The 27262-nt window shown below is 45.9% G+C and overlaps 1 protein-coding gene across 5 annotated transcripts in view; it reads right to left on the bottom strand.

Moving 5' to 3' along the window:
* The window catches only part of kif13a (kinesin family member 13A), a 294683-nt gene that overhangs the window by 175379 nt on the left and 92042 nt on the right, over nucleotides 1-27262 (bottom strand). For all 5 annotated transcript variants that reach the window (XM_033013828.1, XM_033013858.1, XM_033013844.1 and 2 more), the window contains exons 3-5: nucleotides 21353-21365; nucleotides 18810-18870; nucleotides 702-794 (exon numbers count right to left, since the gene is read on the bottom strand). In XM_033013828.1, the coding sequence (XP_032869719.1) occupies nucleotides 702-794; nucleotides 18810-18870; nucleotides 21353-21365 (167 nt within the window). The remainder of the gene's footprint in view (nucleotides 1-701; nucleotides 795-18809; nucleotides 18871-21352; nucleotides 21366-27262) is intronic.

Here is a 27262-nt window from a genome sequence, read left to right as displayed (position 1 = left end):
ATGATTCTGTGACTCTACGAATTCTGGATTGCTCTTGCTTAAAGCTTGGTACAGGCAAAATCAACTTCAGAGCTTCTTCTGAGCTGACAGCTTGAGTAGTTTGTTCATGTTAATCATATAATTAATAGCTAATCATTAAAATGGATGATGTTTCCTGTCAATGGTCCTCAATTCCGGCAGTAACATATGAAGAAACTTCACTTCAAATCAATTGTTCCCCAACAAGGTGCTCATCGACTTTCGATACATCTGATGCATCGGAAGGAACTGCAGATGTTGGTTAACACCAAAGAAAGACACAAAATGCTGGAGTAACTCAGCGGGTCAGGCGGCATCTCTGGAGAAAAGTAGTAGATGACGTTTAGCGTCGAGACCCTTCTTCAAACTAAGAGTCAGGTGAGAGGAAAACTAAAGATATTAAGAGGTAATAGACAATAGACAATAGGTGCAGGAGTAGGCCATTCGGCCTTTTGAGCCAGCACCGCCATTCAATGTGATCATGGCTGATCATCCCCAATCAGTACCCCGTTCCTGCATTCTCCCCATATCCCTTGACTCCGCTATTTTTAAGAGCCCTATCTAGCTCTCTCTTGAAAGTGTCCGGAGAACCAGCCTCCACCGCCCTCTGAGGCAGAGAATTCCACAGACACAAAGAACAACAAATGAAAGGTATGCAAAGGGACAAATCAAAGCCAGCTTACCTGTCTGTCCATAGGCAAAAATACAAGCATTGTATCCTTGAAATGCATTCTCAAGTATCCCTTCACCAAGGCACTTGAAAACTACCTCTTGACCTGTAGCAGAAAGATTGCAAGAAAAATAAATTTCATTAAGACATGGAAACACAATACTTTGAATATTCTATCCCTTGTCTCCGAAATGTTTTCAATCAATCAGATCAGAACTCCAGGACCTCAATCAAGTAAGCAGACTTGAGAAGACAAAGTGCTGGAGTAAGTCAATGGGTCAGGCAGTATCTCTCGAGAACACGGATAGGCAACCCTTCTTCAGACTGATCGTCGTAGGGGGAAGAGAGGTCGGAGGATGAGACGATATTCTTTCTTAATATGTAGGAAGGATCTGCAGATCCTGGTTTAAACCGAAGATAGACACAAAAAGCTGGAATAACTCAGCGGGACAGGCAGCATCTCTGGAGAGCAGGAACAGGTGACGTTTCAGGAAGAAGAGTCTCGACCCGAAACGTCACCCATTCCATATCTCCAGAGATGCTGCCAGTCCCGCCGAGTTACTCCAGCATTTTGTGTCTATCTTCTTTCTTAATATTCCAGATATCAAGATGTTCCTATTCCAAATAAAGGAACAATCATCGTCTTCTTCTGTGGTTAATCGAGTTTGCCTTAAATTCTGTTAACAAATAAACTTGGAGTCGAGCACAAAATTAATGGTAATTTTATGCAGGTTAGCACTGAAATGGTAGGTACAAGCATAACTGATACTTGCATAGATTTTCCAGCACCTTTGGTTCTGGGGCCTTTCTGGATTATCCATTTTGCTGGACCAACAGAAGTCATGGCTTCTGAGAAGAGTCCAACGGTACCAGAACGTTCCGCCTAGGGGCCGCCGAGGGGCCGAGATACCGGCCCACAAAGATGGCCTCAGGAGTCGGCTATGGGAACGGATTTGCCCGCTCTGGCCGGGCCGGAGTTCCAGAGCCCCGGCCGCAGGGGGCAGATTCGACTCGTCGATCGACCGTGGAAGTCCCGATGAGGTGGAGGTTCCGATGAGGTGGATGTCCTCGTGGAAAAAAAGCTGTTTTTATATCTGGCTGTGGCAGCTTTGACAATCCGGAGTCGCCTTCCAGAGGGAAGTGATTCAAAGAGTTTGTGGCCAGGGTGAGAGGGGTCAGAGATGATCTTGCCCGCTCGTTTCCTGGCCCTTGCAGTGTACAGTTCATCAATGGAGGGAAGGTTGCAGCCAATAATCTTCTCTGCTGATCGGACGATTCGCTGCAGCCTCCAGGTGTCGTGTTTGGTGGCTGAGCCAAACCAGACCATGATGGAGAAGGTGAGGACAGACTCTACGATGGCCGGGTAGAATTGGACCATCATTGCCTGTGGCAGATTGTACTTCCTCAGCTGCCGCAGGAAGTACATCCTCTGTTGGGCCTTTTTGACTGTGGAGCCCTCCACTTAAGGTCCTTGGAGATGATGGTTCCCAGGAACTTAAAAGACTCCACAGATGTGACTGTGGTGTTGTTGATGGTGAGTGGGGTGAGGGGAGGGGGAACTCTCCTAAAGTCTACAATCAATTCCACTGTCTTAAGAGCATTGAGCTCTGGATTGTTGCTACGGCACCAGGACGCCAGCTGTGACACTTCCTGTCTGTAGGCAGATTCCTCCCCATCCTGGATCAGTCCAATCAGTGTTATGTCGTCCGCAAACTTGAGAAGCTTGACAGAGGTGTCTGTGGAGGTGCAGTCGTTAGTGTAGAGAGAGTAGAGTAGAGGGCAGAGAGTACGCAGCCTTGCGGTGCTCCTATGCTGAGTGTTTGAGGATCCGAGATGTGCTTTCCCAGCCTCACATGCTGCTTCCTGTCTGTCATAGAAACATAGAAACGTAGTAAATAGGTGCAGGAGTAGGCCATTCGGCCCTTCGATCCTACACCGCCATTCAATATGATCGTGGCTGATCATCCAAATCAATATCCCATACCTTCCTTCTCTCCATAACTCCCTGATCCCTTTAGCCACAAGGGCCACATCTAACTCCCTCTTAAATCTAGCTAATGAACTGGCCTCAACTACCTTCTGTGGCAGAAAATTCCACAGATTCACCACTCTCTGTGTAAAAAATGATTTTCTCATCTCGGTCCTAAAAGACTCCCCTCTTATCCTTAAACTGTGACCCCTTGTTCTGGAAGTTGGTGTCAGGAAGTTGGTGATCCGCTGACAGAGGGGTTCAGGCACAGTCAACTCGGAAAGTTTGGAGTGTCGTAGCTCTGGCACAATGGTGTTGAATGCAGAGCTAAAATCAACAACCAGGATCCTCGCTTAGGTCCCCTGGCGGTCTAGGTGCTGCAGGATGAAGTGCAGGCCCAGGTTGACTGCATCATCCACAGATCTATTGGCCTGATATGCAAACTGCAGAGGGTCCAGCAGGGAGTTTGTGATAAATAAATCTGTTGGTGACATTGGGATTTTAAAGAAATAAATCACTCACTAGACTCCCACACGAATTACAAGTGCTGCCAAAGAGCCCCGTGAATAGAAAATCCAACTTTCAAGTAGAAAATATGAGGTACCAGATGACTCACCTTTCCTCATCATAGAATATACTGCTGTGGCCCCATCACCCTTATCCAAATGAGTAATCACCTGGCTTTGGCAATCCACGTACTCTCTGCTATCGCAATCATTCCAGAGATGGATGATAAATCAAAGCTGACTTGGACTTGCTGAGCAATTCAATGCAAACCAAAATGAATTCTGTCTGGAAACCACACTTGTCACAGTACTCGCCTTTTAACAGTTAAGATCACCTGTGCTAAATTGCTAACTTCTTGCCCGTCACACACAGACACACGCTCAGAAATAAAAGCTAAAGGCTAGGCCATGACAGGCCATCCAGGCCTCAGCAAGGCCAGCAGCATAATCAAGGATGAGCCGCACCCCGGCTACTCCCTCTTCTCCCCTCTCCCATCGGGCAAAAGGTAAAGAAGTGTGACAACGCACACCTCCAGATTCAGGGACAGTTTCTTCTCAGCTGTTATCAGGCTACCACAACTCGAGAGCAGCCCTGAACTACTATCCACCTCATCGGGATATCTTTAATCGGACTTTGCTGGCTTTACCTGGCACTAAACGTTATTCCCTTATCATGTATCTGTGCACTGTAAATGGCTCGATTGTAATCATGTATTGTCTTTCAGCTGACTGGTTAGCACGCAACAAAATCTTTTCACTGTACCTCGGTACACGTGACAATAGACTAACCTGAAACTAAATAAAGACAAAGTAGTGGAGACAGATACAACAGTGGCATTGAAGAGGCTTTTAGATCTCCTCCCCTTCCTATCTCTCCCTCAGCCCTCGGGCTCCTCCTCCTTCTTTTTCCTTTCTTCTCCCCGCCCCCCCACCTCCCATCAGTCTGAAGAAGGGTTTTGGCCCGAAACGTTGTCTATTTCCTTCGCTCCATAGATGCTGCTGCACCCGCTGAGTTTCTCCAGCATTTTTGTGTACCTTCGATTTTCCCGCATCTGCAGTCCTTAAACACTTTTAGATAAGCCCATGGAAATGCAGGGAATAGAGGGATATGGATCATGAACAGGCAGATGAGTTCAGTTTAAATTGGCATCATGTTCAGAACAAACATTGTGGGCTGAAGAGCACATTCCTCTACTGTGTTATGGGGAGAAGCAGGAGAATGTGGTTCAGAGGGAAAGATAGATCAGTGCTGATTGAATGGAAGGGTAAACTTGATGGGCCGAATTGCCTAATTCTGCTCCAATCACTTATGAACTTGAATATCTGTGCGAGTAATATTTGGATCAGATTCTTATAACGCCACACGGAACCTTAGCAAAGAGCACAAAATGATACAAAGTTCTGGAGTAACTCAACACGTCAGGCAGCATCTCTGGAGAATATGGATAGGCGACGTTTAAGGGTCGGGACCCTTCCTGGTGGTGCAATTGAAAGCCCACAATATTACTCATATCCTGATGCAAGAAATTATCCATCTCCAGCACCACCAGCTAATGTTCACCTTGAAGCTGACGGTGAAAAGCAGGAGGGGTAGAATGGATAGGAATGATAAATGAATCATCCGGTGCACGTTTCCACTTGCAGCTCTGGACTCTCTTGTTGTTCTGGCACATGGCAAGCAGATTATCGATCTTCCTCCTGTATCCTGACATCACTATTCACAAGTAGACAAAAAATGCTGGAGAAACTCAGCGTGTGAGGCAGCATCTATGGAGAGAATGAATAGGCGATGTTTCAGGTCGAGACCCTTTCTTCTTCATCATTTGCCCAATGACAGCGGCATCGACAGCTAGTTTAAAGATGGCATTGGACCTGTGCCTAGCTACAGAATATGTAGGAGAGAACTGCAGATGCTGGTGAGGCAGAGGCTCACTTGCACCTCCTCCAACCTCATCTACTGTACCACTGTTCCAGGTGTCAACTCCTGTACATTGGTGAGACCAAGCACAGGCTCGGCGATCAACACCTCCCCTCAGTCCGCCTTAACCCTACCTGATCTCCCGGTGGCTCAGCGTTTTAACTTCCCCTCCCCAATTCCCAATCTGAGCTTTCTGTCCTGGGCCTCCTCCATTGTCAGAGTGAGGCCCAGAGCAAATTGGAGGAACAGCACCATATATTTCGCTTGGCCAGCTTACACCCCAGTAGTATGAACATTGACTTCTCTAACTTCAAATAGCCTTTGCTTTCCCTTTCTCTCCATCCCCTTCCACTTTCCAGTTCTCCCACCAGTCCTACTGTCTCCGACTACATTCTATCTCTGTCCCGCCCACTCCCTGACATCAGTCTGAAGAAGGGTCTCAACCCGAAATGCCGCCCATTCCTTCTCTCCAGAGATGCTGCCTGTTCTGTTGAGTTACTCCAGCATTTTGTATCCACCTAGCTACAGTATCATGGGTATGGAAAGAAAATGGAAAGGCATTTAAAAGGCATTTAGATAAGAAAAATGGACAGTAAAGGTTTGGAGGCATATGGGCTAAACGCAGGCAGTGTAGATGGGACAAGTTGGTCGGTATGGGCAAGTTGGGCCAAAGTGCCTGCTTCCTCATTGTATAACTCCATGACTTCATAGACATTTTTGCTTCCTCCTAACTAGCGGAATGACAACTTTTTAATGAAAAGTTCACCAAATTTTTTGCAGTTACCAGACTTTACCACATTCCAAAAGTGTACCAAAAAAAAGTTGAGCATCTGGTCCCAAAGGAAAATACAGAGGGATAGGTTCCATACAATAAGTGAGTTCGGTATTCCAAAAAACGCAAGGAATCAAGGGATTTGTCAAAGGTCACTCGCTATAAAGGAAAAGCGAACAAAGTGCTGACTGTATGAACTGTATGTAAATTCTTATCTTTATTCATGATTTATGTGTAAAAATACATTTAATCTGAGGAGCGGGGGTGCCAGGTAGCAGTAGAGCGAGGTGTAACAGGGAGAGAGAGGGGGCAGATGCGAGTGGGAGAAAGGTGGGGGGAGAGACTGGACTGGCGGAGTGACATTCTTGGCAGCTGCATGCACACAGACCTGCGCCTCATCCGCAATCAGGATCGAACCCAGGTCCCCAGCGCTGCAAGCGCTGCCGAACCGCCACTGGACCATCCCCGTCTCCCGTCTCCCGTCTACCCCCCCCCCCCCCATCCCTGCCCAAGAGGTGGCTGGACCGATGGGCACAACCAGCACGGAGAAGTAAGATCCCCAGCTCAACTCCAACTCTCCCACCGGGGAAAGGCCCCCCGGGAACCGGAGCCAGCGCCTCCACCCTGCGCCGACTGCAAGTCCGGCTCGACGTCTCCGACCGTTTCCGGCCACCCCCAGACAGGGGCAGGACACCCGGGAACGGACGGGTACGGCCCAGCAGCAAATCAACAGCGCCGGAAACCCGTGTCCGACGACAGACCCCGACCACACGAAGCAGCACGATCTCCCTCACTCACCAAAGCATAAAGCAATAAAAACGCCAAAATGTCACCCACCTGAAGTTACTTTGGACAATGTTGGCAGAGAAAGAGTTTGCGTCTGAAGAGTTTTGTGTTTAAAATTAAACGCCAAAATGTGCCGGACTTATGACAGGGAAAGGCAACTTTTGCCAGTCAGCCAAACACCCCAGGAGCTTAAAATGGAATGAAAGTATAGCATGTTGTATCAGTGATCAGTGACCATTTCCTGTTAAATTACATGTCATTACTGTGGCACTCGTCCAGGTTAAGGTTTAAGATTTAACAGCTCGTGAAACACGTTGAAGAGAATATTAAAATGGACTCATGCTGACAAGAATAGAGGATGAGCACATACCACAAAACGCAAAGAGGATTGTTTATACATCAATGTTGTTCTTATAGCACTAAAGTCACGAAGGGCTCTGAAAACAGGTTTGGAGAACTTTTTTGAACAATAACGCGTTTCTTAATGGGAGCCAAAGGGGTGCTGCAACTTGGGGCTAACACAAGATTGAAACTTGGTGCAAGTTAAAAAAGCATCAGACATATTTGGATAAGATTGGGTGTCAGAGGTTATGGGGAGAAGGCAGGAGAATTTGTTTAGAAACATAGAAACATAGAAATTAGGTGCAGGAGTAGGCCATTCGACCCTTCGAGCCCTTTAGGAGGAAGAGATAGATCAGCCATGATTGAATAGCAGAGTAGACTTGATGGGCCGAATGGCCTCACATGAGTCTCTTCCAACTTTCTTTCTCCCACCCCCACACAATCAGTCTGAAGAAAGGTCCCGACCCAACGTTCTTCTTGTAGGATGATGCATCTACAAGTTCTTCTTACATTATCCCACAAGTTCTTCTTCTTGTAGGATACGCTCATCATCCTACAAGAAGAACTTGTGAATGGAAATGTTCTCATTGTTTTTCACACTAGCAATGGAGCAAGTTTAATTCAGAAAAGATAGACACAAAATGCTGGAGTAGCTACGTGGATCAGGCATCATCTCTGGAGAGAAAGGATGGGTGACGTTTCTGGTCAGGACCTATCTTCAGACCATCCCGAAATGTCACCCATCCTTTCTCTCCAGAGATGCTGCCTGACACACTGAGTTACTCCAACACTTTGTGCCTATCTTCAGCATAAACCAGCCCTTGCAGTTCCTTTTTACACGTTAAATTCAGACTTTGGATCATGACGTGATACAAATGTAAAAATGTGGCAAAGATGGTGACGATGGTTTATGGGAAAGACACAAAGTGCTGGAGTAACTCAGAAGATCAGACAGCATCTCTGGCAAACATGGATAGGTGACGTTTCGGGCCGGGATGCCTACTTCTGAAGAAGCACCCCAACCTGAAATGTCATCTAGTCAAGTCAAGTCAAGTTTATTTGTCACATACACATACGAGATGTGCAGTGAAATGAAATCTATCCATGTTCTCCAGAAACGCTACCTGACTCAGAGTTACCCCAGCACTTGATAAATGTCTCTCCTTGATAAACCAGCATCTGCAGTTCCTGGGTTCTACATTTTGACTTTATGAGAAGGCTGTCAAACGACAAGTGGGAAAGTTCAAGATTTTCAGTCGAAATATTCTACCGAATTTTTATGCTTCTCGTGCACGGACACAAGGGAAAGCCAAAAACACGGCACGAATGTTTGCATTATCTACGTGTGGTGTCGTGTTTGAAGACGGATCATCTGATGAAGTTTATGAAAGGTGTGTATGTGTGTAAAGTACAAACAAATGGCAACTGTGTGCGGTGAAAGCAAGGAATTAGTAGACATTATGAGTGCTGAAAATCTAGTGAATAAACCTCTGAGAGATGAACGAGGGGAGTGTATGGACATTGACAAGGATGCTCCTGTTACATTGGTGAAATCATAGAAAACGTGCTTTGAATCATAATAAACCTAATGTTCAAGCAGTAATTGATAAAGAAGGGAAGCCAGAGGAATCAGTCTCTTGGAGAATTGCTGCTGAAGGAGTCAAAACAACCTTGAAACCCAACTTATGAAATTCAGATGGAGTAACTCAGCTAGTCAGGCAGCATCTCTGGAGAAAAATAGACAATAGACAATAGGTGCAGCAGTAGGCCATTCGGCCCTTCAAGCCAGCACCGCCATTTAATGTGATCATGGCTGATCATCCACAATCAGTACCCCGTTCCTGCCTTCTTCCCATATCCCCTGACTCCACTATCTTCAAGAGCCCTATCTAGCTCTCTCTTGAAAGTATCCAGAGAACCAGCCTCCACCGCCTTCTGAGGCAGAGAATTCCACACTCACAACTCTCTGTGTGAAAAAGTGTTTCCTCATCTCCGTTCCAAATGGCTTACCACCTTATTCTTAAAATGTTGCCCCTGGTTCTGGACTCGGAACATCGGGAACATGTTTCCTGCCTCTAGCGTGTCCAAACCTTTAATAATCTTATATGTTTCAATAAGATCCAAAGATTTCGAAGATCCCAAAGAATAAGATTTCAATATGATTCAATAAGATCAAAGGACAGATTATATTTTGTGTCGGGACCATTCTGGGTCTTGAAACCTGCTGAGCAATGGATAATAGAAACAAAAGACTCCACATGCTGGATTGTCTAATTAAAAAGACATAAAGTGCTAGCAGCAGCCGTCCGTCTTAAATTCGTTTTTTTTTAGTTTTTAGTGAGTCCTGTTTTTTTGTTTGTAGGGGATATGGTCTTTTAATGTGGGGGGGTAGGTGTTACTTTATTTATAGGTCCCTACCTGGTCGGTGTGGCAGCCTTTTTTCCGGGCTGCCCGTCGACCCGTCGGCGTGGCCTACCAGCGGGCTTGGAGCGCCGTTTCCTGGCGGGAACCACCCAGCACCTCGGCCTGCGTGGCGGCACTGCATTGGAGCGCTGGAGCGCTGGAGCGCTGCGGAGCGGAGCGGGCGATGCCTTGCCTGGGTCGCCGCGCTGGAGCTCTGGCGAGCTGGACCGCCGTGAGCAACATCTCCGGGCTGCGGGTTTGCGGAGCGGAGAGGCGGCGTGCGTAGAGGCGGCAAGGCGGCAGTGACGAGAGCGGGCGCCGACTTTTTCATCTGGAGCCTAGGAGCGCCAAACCGGCGCGGCCTTGTCGGCTTCGGCAGCCGCGGGCTCCAACCAAGAAGCGGCCGTTCCAAGTGGCCCAGCTGCCGAAAGGACTCTCCCGACGCCGGGGCAAGACCACCCGGTGAGAACGGCCAGGGACATCGGGCCTCCGTAGAGGCAATTGCGGTGGCCCCAATAGGCCTGACTTTGGGGTGAACATGGGGTGGGGACTGGACATTGTGCCTTCCTCCACAGTGCTATCCACTGTGGGGGGATGATTTTTTTTTTTTGTCTAACTGTAGTCTTGTAGGTCTGTGTCCAAGATGGCTGCCGTGAAGGGAGAGTGGACGCTGGCACGAATTGGTTGCTGCTGCTCTCTCTTCACACTGTGTTTTTGATTTTCTGTTTTTGGATTGAATTCTGTTTTTAATTTGTGTCATTGTGATGTCTTTAATTACTTGTTTTACTCCGATTATATGTTTTTATTCCGATTACTATGTAAGGTGTCCTTGAGATTTTGTATGAAAGGCGCCCATTAAATATAAAATTTATTATTATCATAGAGCAACCCTGGAGAACATGAACATGAAGAAGTCTCGACCTGAAACCTCACCTATTCCTTTTCTCCAGAGATGCTGTCTGACCCACTGAGCTAAGGGCCTGTTCCACTTGGGCGTCATATGCCCATCATTTACGTGACATCATCAGTGACGCGCACGTAATACGCGCATGGCGTGCATTTCGCGCGCATGGCGTGTGGTGAGGCGTGGTGGCGTAGGCAGGGTCGTGCGCGGCGAGCCAGGATTTTGGGATTCACAAAATCTTCGCGCGCCACCTGCGTGACGCGCAAATGACGCCCAAGTGGGACAGGCCCTTAACTCCAGATTTTTGTGTCTATCTTTGGTTTAAACCAGCATCTGCAGTTCCTTCCTAGTCTAGCACTTTGTGTCTTTTTGAGCAATGATAATGCTTTTCTTTCGTTGAGTTTGAGATGCTAGTTAGACACAAAAAGATGGAGTAGGACTGTAGGCTAATTGGCTTGGTAACATTGTAAATTGTCCCTAGCGTGTGTGTGTGTAGGATAGTGTTAATGTGCGGGGGTGGCTGGTCAGCGCGGACTCGGTGGGCCGAAGGGCCCGTTTCCCGCTGTATCTCTAAACTAAAGTTAACTAAACATACGGGTTGATTTATTATCCTAAAAATAAAGCTGCAATTTTGCTAAATACCAGAGGTCTTAGTTGTCATGGAAATCTCTCAGTAACAAAGTTGTTGACCACTCTGTTCTCTCTCCCTGTTACCACCCCACCCTCCCCCCCCCCCTCCCCTCCCCCCCACGCCCCAATCTATCACATTCCTCTACAATCCATTAACTGTTTTATTTGAATGGTATAAACATCTAATCACTGTTCCGCTGCCTCCAATTCCACCACTGACTAATTTAATTTCACCAAACACAAGTCAACCTTTAACATCCGAGTAGTTACATTTTCTAAATGATCCACTTCTCCGCTCAGGGTGAATGGCGTCATCTTTGCAGATCCCTAATTAACAATCACAGCGTGTTTCTTCTTTCCAAGTTGAAACCAAGCAGTGTTGATAAAAAAAAAACACATTGAAAAGAGCCAGCCTCAAAAGCCCATTCTGTATAAGACTCAGCATGTCTGTCAATTTACACCACCAAATACTTCACATAACTTCAGTCAGTTTTCCAGGGAGTAAAATGCACTGAATCATTACTTCATCTATAATTCCTGAACTAAAGCCAAGGCAGCAAAAATTCTGCATTCTCAAAAGGCAACAAAGGACAAAACAAATGCCGATAGGAGGCTTTACACCAAGAGGATCAAAATTAATGTTCATAACTTCTAGGAGCAGAATTAGGCCATGCGGCCCATCATGACTACTATGCCATTTAATAGTAAGATTAAACGAGAACTTACCAGTTTGAAGTTTGATCTGTATTTTATGAGGAGTTACGATGAGGGATTACGTGAAGAACCCGCTCAGCGCGCATGCGCGGCATACTTCCAAGCAGCGGTGTGGAATCACAGATAGACACAGTTATTGAAGTAAACATAGTAAAGAAAAGGAGACATCAGTTATCAGTTTGACCCATATTATGAGGGTGGGAGCGGAGGGCACGTAATCCCTCATCGTAACTCCTCATAAAATACAGATCAAACTTCAAACTGGTAAGTTCTCGTTTAATCTTACTATTTTACTTCGGAGTCACGTGAGTGACTACGTGAAGACTTCAAAGCTCTGTGATTTCAAACCGTGTAACAGTTTTATTTCACTCACTGCCGAAGTTCTTGAGGGAGGAAGTGTTATCGTAATCAACCAATGATCTGTTTGTAGAAAAACACAATGGTATTTTTTAACAGTAACAACAAAGAAATTAAATTGCTCCCCTGGGCTTAAATTAAATATTTGCAGTCAGTAAATCTTTACTGCAAATAAAACAGGTTTTGCCAACGGCTTATTATAACATTTCTGAACGGTCTTTCCCCCCACCATCCTGCTGTAGCCAGGATGTGGTCTATAGGCATGTCCATTCTTTTAGCCGTCGACGTGGATGCTGCCCTGGTGGAATAAAATTTGTACATGTTAGTGTTTATCCCAGCAGTTTTTAGCACCTGCTTGAGCCATCTCGCAATGGTTTGGCTCGTCACCCGACCATAAGGTTTTTTATGACTGACCCACAAGGCTTTTCATCTCCCTCGAATATTTTGGTTGTGTCTATGTAGGATAGTAGGTGGGTCATGGCACATAACCGTGGTTCTGGTGGGTAAGCACGGAATTCCACGACTGGATTAGGTGTTCCTGGTCTGCTCTGTTTGATCAGTCGCTGGATAACGACAGATCTGGTCTGGAGCTGTGATCATGTTGTCCAGTCGCAATAGGTGTAGTGACTGGACCCTCTGTGCAGATACAAGTGCCATCAACATGAGTGTTTTGAGCATAGATTGTTCCAGGTTAAGGGGTCTGGCTGGTGGCCATCCCCTGAGGTATGTCAGGACCACACTGACATCCCATGTATGGGTGTACCTTGGTCTAGGGGGTTAGAGTTGTAAATATCCTTCATTAGTTTGACCACCAGCGGGTGGGACCCCATGGCCTGTTGTCCTGGAGCTGGTTTTAAATAGACAGGCATGGCACTTCTAGCCGTGTTGATGGCTCTGTAGCTGAGTCCTTCATCGTGGTGAAGGTTCGCCAGGAATTCCAGTACGTTGGTAACTGTAGCGGTTGAGTAGGTGGTCCCTTTATCCAAGCAGTACTTCTCCCATTTCTTGATGCTGGACAAGTGCTGTTTTTTAATGGATGTTCGAAGGGATGCTGATGGTTTGTTCTGATAATCCCAGTCCCAGAAGTGGTTTGTGCAGAATCTGCAACCCAGGAGTTTGATTTTCATGGCACTGGTGGCTTGTGCCCGACACTGGGTGTTAATAACTCTGGGTCACTGGGGAATACCATCGGAGTTTCAACAACCATGTCATGGAGTTTTGGGAACCATGGCTGTGTAGGCCAGTCGGGTACTATCAAAATACCTGAAGCAGAGTCCATTTGTATTGTGCGTAGTCCCCAACTGATGAGGCAGAAGGGAGGAAATGCATAGAAGAAGCATTTCCCCAATCCAGCGCGAACGCATCTACCGCTGCTGCCTCAGGGTCTGGTTCCCAAGCGACATACATAGGTACTTGGTGATTTAGCCTTGATGCAAATAAATCGATATCTGGCATGCCATATTGCATGATAACTTTTGCAAATTATTTGGGGTTTACATCCATTGTCATTAAATTTACGTGACCTGGTGTCTGCCACTGTATTTAGCTTACCTGGCAGGTAAGTTACTGATAGCCAAATATGTCTTTCGACACACCATTGCCAAATTGTGTTGACCAACTTGTCGCATGATACCGATTTTATGCCGCCCATATGGTTAATGTAGGCTACCACCGTAGTATTATCTATTTGTAACCGAACATGCAGGTGATGCATATTTGTGCATATGCTTTTAAACCATAAAAGTCACCCAACATCTGTAGATAATTAATGCCCAGTGTAAGTGGTACCGATGATTCTGGGTTAGTCCATCTACTACTTGTTAGTGATGATAATAGGTTGAAATTATGCCAAACATTTTTTGCCCACCACTGTAGTTATGATATTGCTTCAGTGGGTGACTTCATGACACGATCATAATGACCTGTATGTCGTTTTGGTGCCTGTACCTTTGCTCTTTGTAAGTTTTGACAGTGCAAAGGTCTGAATTGTGTAGCCAGAAATGCTACTACCATATTCCCAATTACTCTGTTACTTGTCGAATAGTTGGGAGTATGTGGACCATTAAATTGTTGCATGATTATGCTAATTCAACTGTTTTGTCTCTTGGCAAAGTTACAGTCACGTGGACTGAATTAATTATGAAGCCCAAGTAGTCCTGATTGTGGATGGCTTCAACTTAGATTTATCTGGATGTAAGACAATCCCAGGGTTTCGAATAACTGTTTGGTAGCTGATACAGCTGACATAGTCAATTCCATGATCTTGCCTATTTTCCCATTGGGTAACGCTTTAAATTGCCATAGCTGCCCCATCCAGGTAAATTTCAGGTATCTGCGATGATCCTTGTGAATGGTACTAAAATAGTAAACATCTTTAAGATCAATGCTTGCCATGAAGTATCCTTTGGAAATTAGTTGTTTGGCAGTAACAACCATTTCCATTTTGAAATGTATATACTTAACAACCATATTTAGTGAAGTTAAGTCAATGATGATGCGACATCCACCATCTTTTTGGGTTTAGTGACGAATATTTGATACGAATTCCAAGGGTTCATGTTTCCCATGATACCCTTTGTAATTAGTCTCACCAGTACAGCTTGTCCCTCTCGTTTCTTTAACGGAGAGGGAAAATACCCTCTGGGGTAAATGTTGAACTGGTGGCAATTTTTCTAGTATGAATTGTATTTTGTATCCACTAAAGCCATTGAGTATATACTGATCACTTGTGATAGACTCCCGTGCTTCTTAAAACAGGTGTAATCTCCCCCCTGTTAGTATTAAGCCCCTATTTTCTATACGTTGGTAGGAACCAGACCCACCTACCTCCATGGTTATGGGTATTCTTCTGTTTCCTGCCGGTCCAACGAGTCTTGCACGTTGTCTGACGTGGTGGTAGTGTTGGGGGGTGGCGCATTTTCCATGGGGCCTGCTCTGGGCCTTGGCCTGAAAGGCTTACGGGATTGGCATGCAGGCCCCGAGCTTTCACCAGTACCATGAGGTGGACCCTCCTGGTGGACGCGTTAGAGGTACTGCTGACTGGTTTACGTGTGGTGCTCATTCCAGACCCTGCCCTCTTGCGCCGATATTGTATCAAATTCATTTTTTGATATTTTGGCTTTTTTAAAGCGATGCTCAATGTACCCTCCAATAATGGTGGCCACTTTGAGTAAATGCAATTTAGGGGAAGCGTGATGAAATCCAACGCCTCATGACTACCTGTCTTGGAGATTTTTGAAAAGAACAGGTAGTAAGCTGGCCATCAGTTGAGACTGAAAAGCCATCTCGCTAGTGGTGGAGCCACATAGCGGCCACACCCAGCAGCTCTTCCTGATCCTGTACCTCAAGCATACTCCCGATGTTGTTCAGCCAATGACCCCTCTTCATGACCAGCCCAGCCCCTGGTCACCCCAAAGCTAACCACACTAAGGAGGAAGCGATGGGCAGTGCCTAGGCACTGTGGAGGGTATGCCTGAACCCTCCAGTGAGACTGCCCCTCACGTAGCGTGTCTCGCAGGAGCTCCTGCTCCAGGAGCCGCTCCAGCGGCTCAGGCGGCTGTCTCTCTCCCATGCGGGTGGAGAGAGGTCCCCTCCGACAAGTCGGAAGCCACCGGCCGGATGCCTCTTCGGATGGCTAAACATCCAGCCCGCAGCTCAGGCACTAGCGGGACTGGGCTCGGCGCGGTGATGGGGATAGCGGAACGCCCGGTAATTGTTCCTACCGCCTGTTACTGCCCCCCTTGCAATGGAACGCTCCTCCTTTGGAGTCGAGCGGGGGACAGGTTCTTCTAGAGCTTTTGTGCCTTGTAGAAGCGAGAGCGCCCCTCAAGCAGCGCGTCTCGCAGGCACCTGCTCCGAGATCCGCTCAGGCGGCTCTCTCTCCCCCCTTGCGGGGACACCTGCCGGATGCCTCTTCGGGTGGCTATGCATCCAGCCCGCTGCTCAGGTACTAGCGGGCTGGGCTCGGCACGGTGTCGGGGAATAGCGGAACACCGGGTAAACGCTCCTACCGCCTGTTGCTGCCCCCCTCCCCGACGGAAAAACGTTCCTCCTTGAACGGGGGACAGTTTTGTTCCAGAGCCTTTTTCTCTGCCTGTAAAACACAAGCAGAAAAAGGCTCCCCTGTAATAGAAACCCGACCTCAGGGTACTCACCTGACGGTCCGTTTCATTCTGTAGCGGGAGCGCCTAACTCCCGCTGCAGCCGCTGTTGCACTGCTGGCGTTAATGCCGCGCATGCGCGCTGAGCGGGTTCTTCACGTAGTCACTCACGTGACTCCGAAGTAAAATCATGACAGATCTATCGTTCGCTCTCAACCCCATTCTCCTGCCCTCTCCCCATAACCCCCGACACCCATACTGATCAAGAATCGGCACGGTAGAGTTGCTGCCTTACAGCCAATGCAGCACCGGAGATCAAGGTTCGATCCCGACTACGGGCACTGTCTGTATGTTCTCCCCATGACCTGCATGGGTTTTCTCCGAGATCTTCGGTTTCCCACACTCCAAAGACGTGCAGGTTTGTAGGTTAATTGGCTTGGTAAATGTAAAATTTGTCCCTTGTGTGTGTAGGATAGTGTTAATATGCGGGGATCGCTGGTCGGCGCGGACCCGTGGGCTGAAGGGCCTATTTCCACACTATATCTCTAAACTAATACTAAACTAAATCTATCAATCTCCGCCTTAAAATATCCATTGATCGGCCTCCACATGAGGCAATGAATTCCACAAATTCACCACCCTTGGACTAAAGAAAATCCTCCTTGTCTCCTTTCTAAAGGTACGTCCTTTTATTTTAAGAGTGAATTTACAAGGATGTTGCCAGGAATCGAGGATCTGAGCTACAGGGAGAGGTTGAATAGGCGGGGACTCTATTCACTGTAGTGCAGCAGGATAAGGGGTGATCTTATACTGTAGAGGTGTATAAGATCATGAGAGGAATAGATCAGGTGGACACAGAGGCTCTTGCCCAGAGTAGGTGAATCAAAGGACCAGAGGACATAGGTTTAAGGTGATGGGGTACTTTGGTGAGGGAGATTTTAGAGGAACCCAAGGGATAACTTTTTCAAGCAAAGGGTGGTGGGTGCATGGAATGAGCTGCCGGAGGAGGTAGTTGAGGCAGGGACAATCACAACATTTATGAAACAATTAGACAGGCACATGGATAGGATAGGTTTAGAGGGGTATGAGCCAAATGCAGGCATGTGTACAAAATCATGAGAGGAATAGATCGGGTAGGTGCACAGAGTCTCTTGCCCAGAGGACTCAGGTTGACTAAGGTGAAGGGGAAAAGATTTAATAGGAATCCGAGGGGTATCTATTTCACACAAAGGGTAGTGGGTGCATGGAACAAGCTGCTTGAGACAGGTACATGGATAGGACATGTTTGGAGGGATATGGGCCAAACACAGGCAGGTGGGACTAGTGTAACCGGTGTGGGCAAGTTGGGCCGAAAGGCCTGTCTTCACGCTGTATGACTCTATCTATTAACTATTGCTACACAGTTGCTGATTAATACGTTAAAACATTTCCAGCAAATTGTTTCCTTCCTTTGATCCATCCAAATTAGTATGTCCAGAACATCCAAGTATGGATGCGGCAAGAGGATAAAACCGGGATAATTCCCAAACTGGAAATTGGTGACGTGGGGAAATTGGTGACGCATGGAGTGACGTACCTTGACGCATTCTGTTGTACTTCTTGACGGTTTTCAGGCGATATCGGTCGTCAGTCACTGTTGGCTTAGAGGGATATTTGCCAAACGCAGGCAGATGGGACTAGTGTAGATGGGACATGATGGTCGGTGTGGGCAAGTTGGGCCAAAGGGTCTGCTTCCTTGTTTTATGACTCTATGACTCTAACATGGGGGAACTCATACAGTCACAGAGAGAATGTGCAGATTCTACATCAAGATCAAATCTGGATCAATGCAACTGCAAGGCAGCAGCTCTTCCAGCTGTGCCATGGTTAGTGATCATGCATTGTCTACCCGCTGACCGGCTAGCACGCAACAAAAATCTTTTCACTGTACCTCGGTACACGTGACAATAAACTAAACTAACCATATAACAATTACAGCACGGAAACAGGCCATCTCGGCCCTTCTGGTCCATGCCGAACACTTACTCTCACCTAGTCCCATCTACCTGCACTCAGACCATAACCATCCATTCATTTCCTGTCCATATACCTATCCAATTTATTTTTAAATGATAAAAACGAACCTGCCTCCACCACTTCCACTGGAAGCTCATTCCACACAGCTACCACTCTCTGAATAAAGAAGTTCCCCCTCATGTTGCCCCTAAACTTTTGTCCCTAAATTCTCAAATCATGTCCTCGTTTGAATCTTCCCTACGCTCAATGGAAAAAGCTTATCCACGTCAACGCTGTCTATCCCTCTCATCATTTTAAAGACCTCTATCAAGTCCCCCCTTAACCTTCAGAATTGGCCTCACCAATGCCTTGTACAATTTTAACATTACATCCCAACTTCTATACTCAATGCTCTGATTTATAAAGGCTAGCACACCAAAAGCTTTCTTTACCACCCTATCTCCATGAGATTCCACCTTCAGTGAACTATGCACAGTTATTCCTAAATCCCTCTGTTCAACTGCATTCCTTAATTCGCTATCTTGTTCAACCTTTCTCTGTAACTTAGGTGCTGAAACCTAACTGATAAGATATAATTCACCACAACAGTTTCAAAATATCAAATGGAAAAAATGATTTACATTTCTGCAAATAAAATACTTGGGCGTCTTGTTCAAACCCATTTGTACAAAGAGAATCAGGTTGGTTTCCCCACCATGGCTCACCTGCATATTTTGCTTTGTTGTTTTCATCCATGGACCAGAAGCAATAGTCAAAAGCGAAGACCTAGTTTAAAAAAATAATTCAACTTTACTGGTGAAATAAGCAACTGCATTGCACAGCTTCTGGTGACCTTCCACTTCCCCCCCTCCCGCCCTCCAGGTCAAAGCAACTTGCAAAACTACCACAAACATCAATGCCAAGAAAAAGAGTTTAACTTGCATGAAAATTACAATGTTTTTTTCTACAAGGCCAAGATAGAGTGGATGTGGAGAGGATGTTTCCACTAGTGGGAGAGTCTAGGACCAGAGGCCACAGCCTCAGAATAAACAAAAGTACCTTTAGGAAGGTGATGAGGAATTTATTTAATCAGGGGCTGGTGAATCTGTGAAATTCATTGCCACAGAAGGCTGGGGAGGCCAAGTCAATGGATATTTTTAAGGCAGAGATTGACAGATTCTTGATTGGTGAGGGGGCCAGGGGCTAAGGGACGAAGGCAGGAGAATGGGGATGAGAGGGAGAGCTAGACCTGCCAAAATTGAACGGCGAAGTGGATTTGATAGGCCGAATGGCCTAATTCTGCTCCTATCGCTTATTAATTTATGAAACTTTATTCAAGTACTGAAGTAAGAAAACACAACAATATGTCATTTTACGGCAAGAGCTTAACATACATTTTGGACAATTAATTATTGGATTAATTGAATCATCCTACCACAACCAAAGAGCAGAGCTGAACTACCATCTACCTCATTGGTGACCCTTGGACTATGTTTGATTGGACTTTGCTGGCTTTACCTTGCACTAAACGTTATCATGTATCTGTACACTAAACGGCTCAATTGTAATCATGTATTGTCTTTCTGCTGACTGGATAGCACGCAACAAAAGCTTTTCACTGTACCTCGGTACACGTGACAATAAACTAAACTGAACTAAATATACAAGGTTATATGGTATGAGAAAGAACTGAAATGTTTGTACACCACAGCTACTAAATGCAATCAGCGAAATCAGTGAGGCTCTAATCTGCTACCAAAGGTGGGCCAGAATATTTAAGTACGTCAATGTACTGCAACATGAAGTCCATCTTTAGCTCGTTCATTGAAAGGTGGGACTGCTTTACCAAGGAAAACTAGATGACACGTCCTTGGATCCTAACTATTTAATACCCAGCAACGGTATTGCAAGTTATTGCATACCTCCAGGTGCTCCTTACAAAGCATTTCAGAACGGTACTATCAGTAGACAAAAAGAGTCTCGACCTGAAACGTCACCCATTCCTTCTCTCCAGAGATGCTGCTTGTCCCGCTGAGTTACTCCAGCATTTTGTGTCTATCAGCAGACATCATAATAGTGTCCACATGATACTGGGCGATGCAGTGGCGCAGCGGTATGGTTGCTGCCTTACAACGCCAAAAACCCGGGTTCAATCCTGACTACGGGTGCTGTCTGTGCGGAGTTTCTAACGTTCTCCCTATGACCACACCCGTTTCCTCCGGGTGATCCGGTTTCCTTCCACACTCTAAAGATGTGCAAGTTTGTAGGTCAATTGGCTTTTGTACCGGTGATCACTGGTCGACGTGGACACGATGGGCTGCAGGGCCTGTTTCTACGCTGTATCTCTAAACTACACCAGAACTAAATGGCAAACATGCAATTCACATTATAAGACAAATGATTGAATGAGCCAATTTCGATCTGATTGGGTCAGAGGGAGCCCACAATTTTTGTTAAGTTCCATCTCTTCCTTACATTGGACCATGCCATTTTTAACTTCCAACTTTATCAGCAAAAGGTGAAAACTCAGTAAAATGTCCCATTTAAAAAATTTCAATCATGTACAGAATCCTACATAGTGGCAAAGCAACAATGACAAGGTAAACAATTTACTATAGTGACTTAAGGCAATAATTAAGTTTAGCAAACATTTAAAAAAATGTAATGATTGTTTGAAGACACTTGACAGCTGAGTGCTTCCTACAAAGAAATACTAAGTCTAAGAATGCAAATATCTGGAAAATATAAAAGCAAATTGTTCATATTATACAGCATGGAAACAGGTCCTTCGGCCCAACTCGCCCAACATGTCCCATCTACACTAGTCCCACCTACCTGCCATTTGGCCCATATCCCTAAACTTTTCCTATCCATGTACCAGTGCAAATGTCCATGAAAGTTTTTTCCAAAATTTTGTCTCATTCATGTGCGATACTTTATTTTTAAGAACTACAAACTGTGAGTTGCTGCCTCAGCGCCAGAGACCCGGGATCGATCCTGCCGACGGGTGTGGTCTGCACGAGTTTGTACGTTCTCCACGTGACCTGCGTGGGTTTTCTCCATGTGCTCCGGTTTCCTCCCACACTCTAAATGGCTTGGTAAAATTGTAAATCGTCCCTGGTGTGTGTGAGGAGGATAGGTCTAGTGTGCGGGAATCGCTGGTCCGCGTGGACTCGGTGGGCAGAAGGGCCTGTTTCTGCGCTGTATCGTAGCTATAACTAAACTAGCTTGTAGGAAGCACTCGACCAAATAAAATTAGCTGACATACCTTAGGCACTTTTCTTTAACAGCAGGATCAGTCCATCAGAGCAGAATAAGTAAGTGTTGAGAAATGCAACAGATCCACCAGGACACAGACAAGGATTTTGTTTGGGGGAGGGGGTGGGGGGAGGAGAAAAAGGAAAATAAAGTTAAGTTCCAGGGCATTTATCACCGAAGACCACCAGACACACATGTATTTTCATTTCGGATCCTTTTCACTGAGTGCAGAAATAAAGCCTTTGCAATGAACTCCACCTTATTTTCATTATAGAATTTATTAAACATTCTTTGTGTTCTACTGGGATGAATACGATATGATACGATATAACTTTATTCATCGTCAGAGGGAAATTCGACTGCGGAGATGAATAAAGTTTAACTGTATCGCAATAATAGGCAAGATACATCTTTTTTTTAAAAAGACATCAGCAGCCACAAGTGTTAGACTTGCTGGTGATAATTGAGCTACTTCAACTCTCAATGTTTCAGGGGACACCCAGGCAGTAATTCTATCAAGAGAGACTGATGGGTTGGCGATCTAGAAGAGAAGTTTCATTCCTCCTCCTCCCCACTCAAATAGGGCAGAAGGTACATAGGGCATACCATCCGATTCGGGAACAGTTTTCATCTCTGTGTATGAAGGAACTGCAGATGCTGGTTTAAACCAAAGATAGACACAAAATGCTGGAGTAACTCAGCGGGACAGGCAGCATCTTTGTGGAGAAGGATATGAAGAAGGGTCTCGACCCGAAACGTCACCCATTCCTTCTCACCAGAGATGCTGCCTGTCCTGCTGAGTAAAGGGCCTGTCCCACTTGGGCATCATTTGCGCATCACGCAGATAGCGCGCGAAGATTTTGTGAATCACAAAATCCTGGGGCACCGCACGTCACTGCCTACGTCACCATGCACCATGCGCGTGTAATGCATGCCATGTGCGCGTAATGCACGCCATGCGCACGTCACGTGCACGTCACGACGCACCCGCATCGTGTCGTGATGCGTAAATGATGTCGCGTAAATGAAGCGCAAATGACGCCCAAGTGGGACAGCCCTTTACTCCAGCATTGTGTGTCTAGCTCCAGTTTCATCTCTGCTGTTATCAAACTATTGGATAGTCCTCTCATAAACTAAGGGTGTAATCCAGGTCTCCCAACCTACCACATTGCAGACCTTGCGCTTTAAAAATAAATTGCACTTTCTCCACATCTGCAATGCTATAACTTTGAAACACAATATTCTGCACTGATATATTTTCTCTTTGCACTAGCTGTTGTACTTGTGTTTGGTTTAATTGTACTTATGGTATGATTCGACTGCATAGCACACAGATGAGGTTCTGACTATCTCAGTGCACAGGCCAATAATAAACTAATACCAATACATAGCAACAAATGAGCGAGAGATCAGTAAGTAGCAATCTTATGGATATCTCCATTTAAATAGTTGTTTCGTACAAAATAAGGTCATTTTGTTACCAAGTTAGTCCTCAAAATGCTACTAATAGCTCATATTAACAGTATAAACTTTAACGCTGGAATAAGTATAAACAGTGATGAGTCGGGAGGAACTGCAGATGCAAGTTTACACTGAAAGTAGACACAAAGTCAGGGAGCATCTCTGGAGAGAAGGAACGGGTGATGTTTCGGGTCGAGAAGAAGGGTCTCAACCCGAAACGTCACCCATTCTTTCTCTCCAGAGATGCTGCCTGCCCCGCTGAGTTACTCCAGCATTTAGTGTCTATAAACAGTAATGAATTGGGGACCAAAGATGATGCATCTCTATACAAATAGTCAAGTTTCTGCTTTCCACCTACTCTCTTCTCTGTTGCACCATTTGAGCATGTGAATTTATCGGACTTTACTGGCTTTACCCTGCACCAAACATCATTCCCTTTTCATGTGTATATAGTATATACACTGCAAATGGCTCGATTGTAATCATGTTTTGTCTTTCCGTTGAAGATAAGACACAAAATACTGGAGTAACTCAGAAGGTCAGGCAGCATCTCCGGAGAGAAGGAATGGATGACGTTTCAGGTCGAGACCCTTCTTCAGACTGTCTTTCTGCTGACTGGTTAGCACGCAACAAAAGCTTTCCACTGTACCTTGGTCCACACTAAACTAAACTGAACTGAACAGAATTAAATACCTAACATTACTTGGTTTAGATTAATTGCAAGCCAAATTGGAACTTGGGTACGATTCCACACTCATGAATAATTAATGCAAATGCCTTTCAGCTCAGTATTTGAGGCAATACTGATTTAGATTTAGCTATTACATTTAGGTCTAGCACAAAAACACTTCCTGCCGATAACAGGATGCAATAATGTACAAAGTGTATCCTTTACATATTGTTTCCTGATTGAGATACCCTGCTAAATTTAAACCATCCACGGAATCCTTGAAGCAGTGTTTCATCTCTTTGACTTCAAACAATCCTTTAGCTTAGTTTGTTTAGTTTAGAGACACAGCATGGAAACAGGTCCTTCAATACACCTGGTCCATGCCGGCCAGCGTTCCGTGCATACTAAAGGGGCTGTACCACTGTACGAGGTCATTCAAAAGCTCTCCCGAGTTTAAAAAATAAAAAACTTGTGTTAAGTACGTAGAATGTACATAGCGGGTACGTCGGAGCTCGGGACGTCTCTTAGCGGCTAATAACGCTAACGGCAGGTACTCGGGAAACACAGTAAGCTTGTGAAGATTTTTCAACATGTTGAAAAATGTCCACGAGAGCCCCGAGTACCTATGAGCTGCTATTACCGTAATTCTCCAAGTTCGAATCAGGGGAAACTCGGGAGAACTCTTGGATTACCTCGTACAATGGGACAGGCCCTTAACACTATCCTACACACACTCGGGACAATTTACATTTATACCAAGCCAATTAACCTACAAACCTGTAAGCCTTTGGAGTGACAGAGGAAACCAGAGATCCCGGTGAAAACCCACACGGGGAGAACGTGCAAACTCAGTACAGACAAGCAACTGTAGTCTCCCGGGTCTCTGGTGCCATGAGGCAGCAACACTACCGCTGCGCCACCGTGTCGCCCGTTTGAAGTTTAAAGACCAAAAGCCAAAATATATCTTTTGAGTTTCCACGTCATGGATGTGAACAATGTATAACATTGATGTGTACAAAGCCTTCTTGGAGTCCAAGTCCATAACCCCCTGAAAGTGGCTACAAGTAGGCAGAGTGGTAAAGAAGGTGTATAGTATGCTTGCTTTCATAGATCAGGGCATTGAGTATCAGAGTCCGGAAGTCATGAAGCAGCTTTATAGGACTTTGGTTAGGCCGGACTTCGGAGCTTCGGATGCTCCGGCTACAGGCCTGTGGACGGTGACATCGGCAGCTCGCGGGTCCCTGGTGCGAGACCGCTTTTCGGAGCTCCCGCGGCGGCAGCTTCTACCGCCCAAGTTGCGGGGCTGAGGGCGACCCGGAGCAGGGCCTGACATCGCCCGGTGCGGCTTTAACGCCCGCGGGACTTGCCATCGCCCGCCGGGGACTCCAACGTTAAGACCCGGAGCAGGGCCTTACATCGCCGGCGCGGCCTTAACCACCGCGGGACTTACCATCGCCCGCCGGGGGCTTTAACATCGGGAGAGGATGGAGAGCAGGGGAGGGACAAGACTTTGCCTTTCATCACAGTGAGGAGGAGATTCACTGTGATAGATGATTGTGTGAATTGAGTTTGGTTGTGTGTCTTGTAAAATTGTTTCTTTTTGTTGTCTGGCTGCAGAAACCAAAGTTCCTAACGGAAAAATAAAGTTCATTGTATCGTATTGTAAATAGTCAGATTTATTCGTCACATACACAATAAAGTGCAGTGAAATGAATTTTCCAGCAGCGGTACAATAAAAAAGAACACACAATGCACAATCAAATTTTTTAACACAAAACATCCACCACAGCATTCATCACTGTGGTGGAAGGCACGAAGTTCAGTCAGTCCTCCTCCATTTTTGCTGCGGGCGGCCAGATGTACAGGCAAGGTAAGTCCCGAATCGGTGCTTATCTACCAGAGACAGAGGCGTGAAGATGACGTAGGCCGCAGGCCGGCGGTCGGAGCTCTTCTCCAGGGATTCCCGGCGAGGGATCCCGCTCCGGATGGTAAGTTGGAGTATTGAATGCAGTTCTGGTCGCAATAGGAATGATAGGAAGGAAGTGGAGGCTTTGGAAGAGGTGCAAAGGAGATTTACCAGAATGATGCCTGGATTAGGGGGTATTAGCTACAGACGAGGTTGGCCGGACAGATTGTTTTCTCTGAAACGCCAAATGTTGCGGGAGGACCTTGATTTCAAGATCCTTAACCTCACAGAATTATACCTGCCATGGTCTATAACTAAAGTGTAAAAAAACTTCACTCTACGCAAGTCTTCAATCATTTTCGGGATACTTGGTTCAACATCTGACTCATTAGGGTCTGATTCCTCAAATGTCAAAAGCCAAGAGTGTTTTATTGTCACATGTCCTGAAACGGAACAAGAAATCCTTACTTGGGATAGACACAAAACGCTGGAGTAACTCAGTGGGACAGGCAGCATCTGTGGAGAGAAGGAATGGGTGACGTTTCGGGTCGAAGGAGGGTCTCGACCCGAAACGTCACCCATTCCTCCTCTCCACAGATGCTACCTGTCCCGCTGAGTTACTCCAGATTTTTGTGTCTATCTTCGGTTTAAACCAGAATCTGCAGTTCCTTGTTGCAAAATTCTTGTGCAGCAGCTGTGCTATCTCTGACTCACCAAGGCCTCGAATTTCTTTTGATCCATTGGGAAAGATGCAGAAAGTCTGCCAATTTGCCAATTACCAAAGTCTCCAATAGTCTGAAGAAGGTATCCGACCCAAAATGTTGCCTGTCCATTCCCCCTTTAGTTACTGCCTGACTCGTTGGATTCATCCAACACTCTGTATTTTGTTTAAGGTACCAGTATATCTGTAGTCTCTTCTGTCTCCATTATCTGAAGCTTACTGTAAATCTAATATGGCCAAGATACTTCTGGTAAAAAATCTACAGCAAGAACTTAAAAAGAAAGCAATCCAAAAAGTTGAAAGAAAGACAATAAAAAGGCTTCAGATAATGGGAGACGCGGTGGCGTAGCGCTAAAAACTGACTACGTAGCGGTAGACCTGACTACAGGCGCTTATCTGCACGGAGTTTGTACGTTCTCCCCGTGACCTGCGTGGGGTTTTCTCCGAGATCTTCAGTTTCCTCCCACACTCCAAAGGCGTACAGGTTTGTAGGTTAATTGGCTTGGTATAAATGTAAATTGTCCCGAGGGTAGTGTTAGTGTAGGGTAGTGTTAGTGTGCGGGGATCGCTGGTCGGCGCGGACCTGTTTCCGCTCTGTATCTCTAAACTAAATAACAAGAATAATAAACACCAACTGATCTTGGAGCTGTATTTTTCAGATTGCATATTATTATTTTGATATTATCATTATGATATCTTTCCATAATTGTCACTGATTAAAATAAAACCAAGATTTTAAGTTTAAGTGTTCCAAGTAGTCACAATCACAGAGGAGGTTCTTTCGTTTTCTACTTCATTCATATTTAATTGCCGCCTTGAAAAATGTGAAGAAAGATAAATTAAAAGGTATATACACAAACAGTCTTCCTGCACTATCCCCTAATGAACATTGTAACAAAGATATTTTCTTAGGAATTTAAAAATTACTATAACTGGAGAACCCACCATTAAAAGATCACTGCATCGTTTTGCACCTCACAGAATTATAATAACTAAAAACTTCATAACACTCAACTCTTTAAGTTAGTAGTTAGTACCACCCCCACACACACAGGGGGGGGGGAGTGGGGGGGATAGGGAGGGGGTGGAGGGCGTGGGGAGAGGGGGAGCAGTGTAGGGGAGGGGGGGAGGGGGGGGAGTGAGGAGGAGGGAGAGCGGGGAG

This window comes from Amblyraja radiata, chromosome 2 (genome assembly GCF_010909765.2).
Source record: "Amblyraja radiata isolate CabotCenter1 chromosome 2, sAmbRad1.1.pri, whole genome shotgun sequence".
Taxonomy (NCBI): Eukaryota; Metazoa; Chordata; class Chondrichthyes; order Rajiformes; family Rajidae; genus Amblyraja; species Amblyraja radiata.
This window is presented reverse-complemented; position numbering and strand designations above follow the sequence as displayed.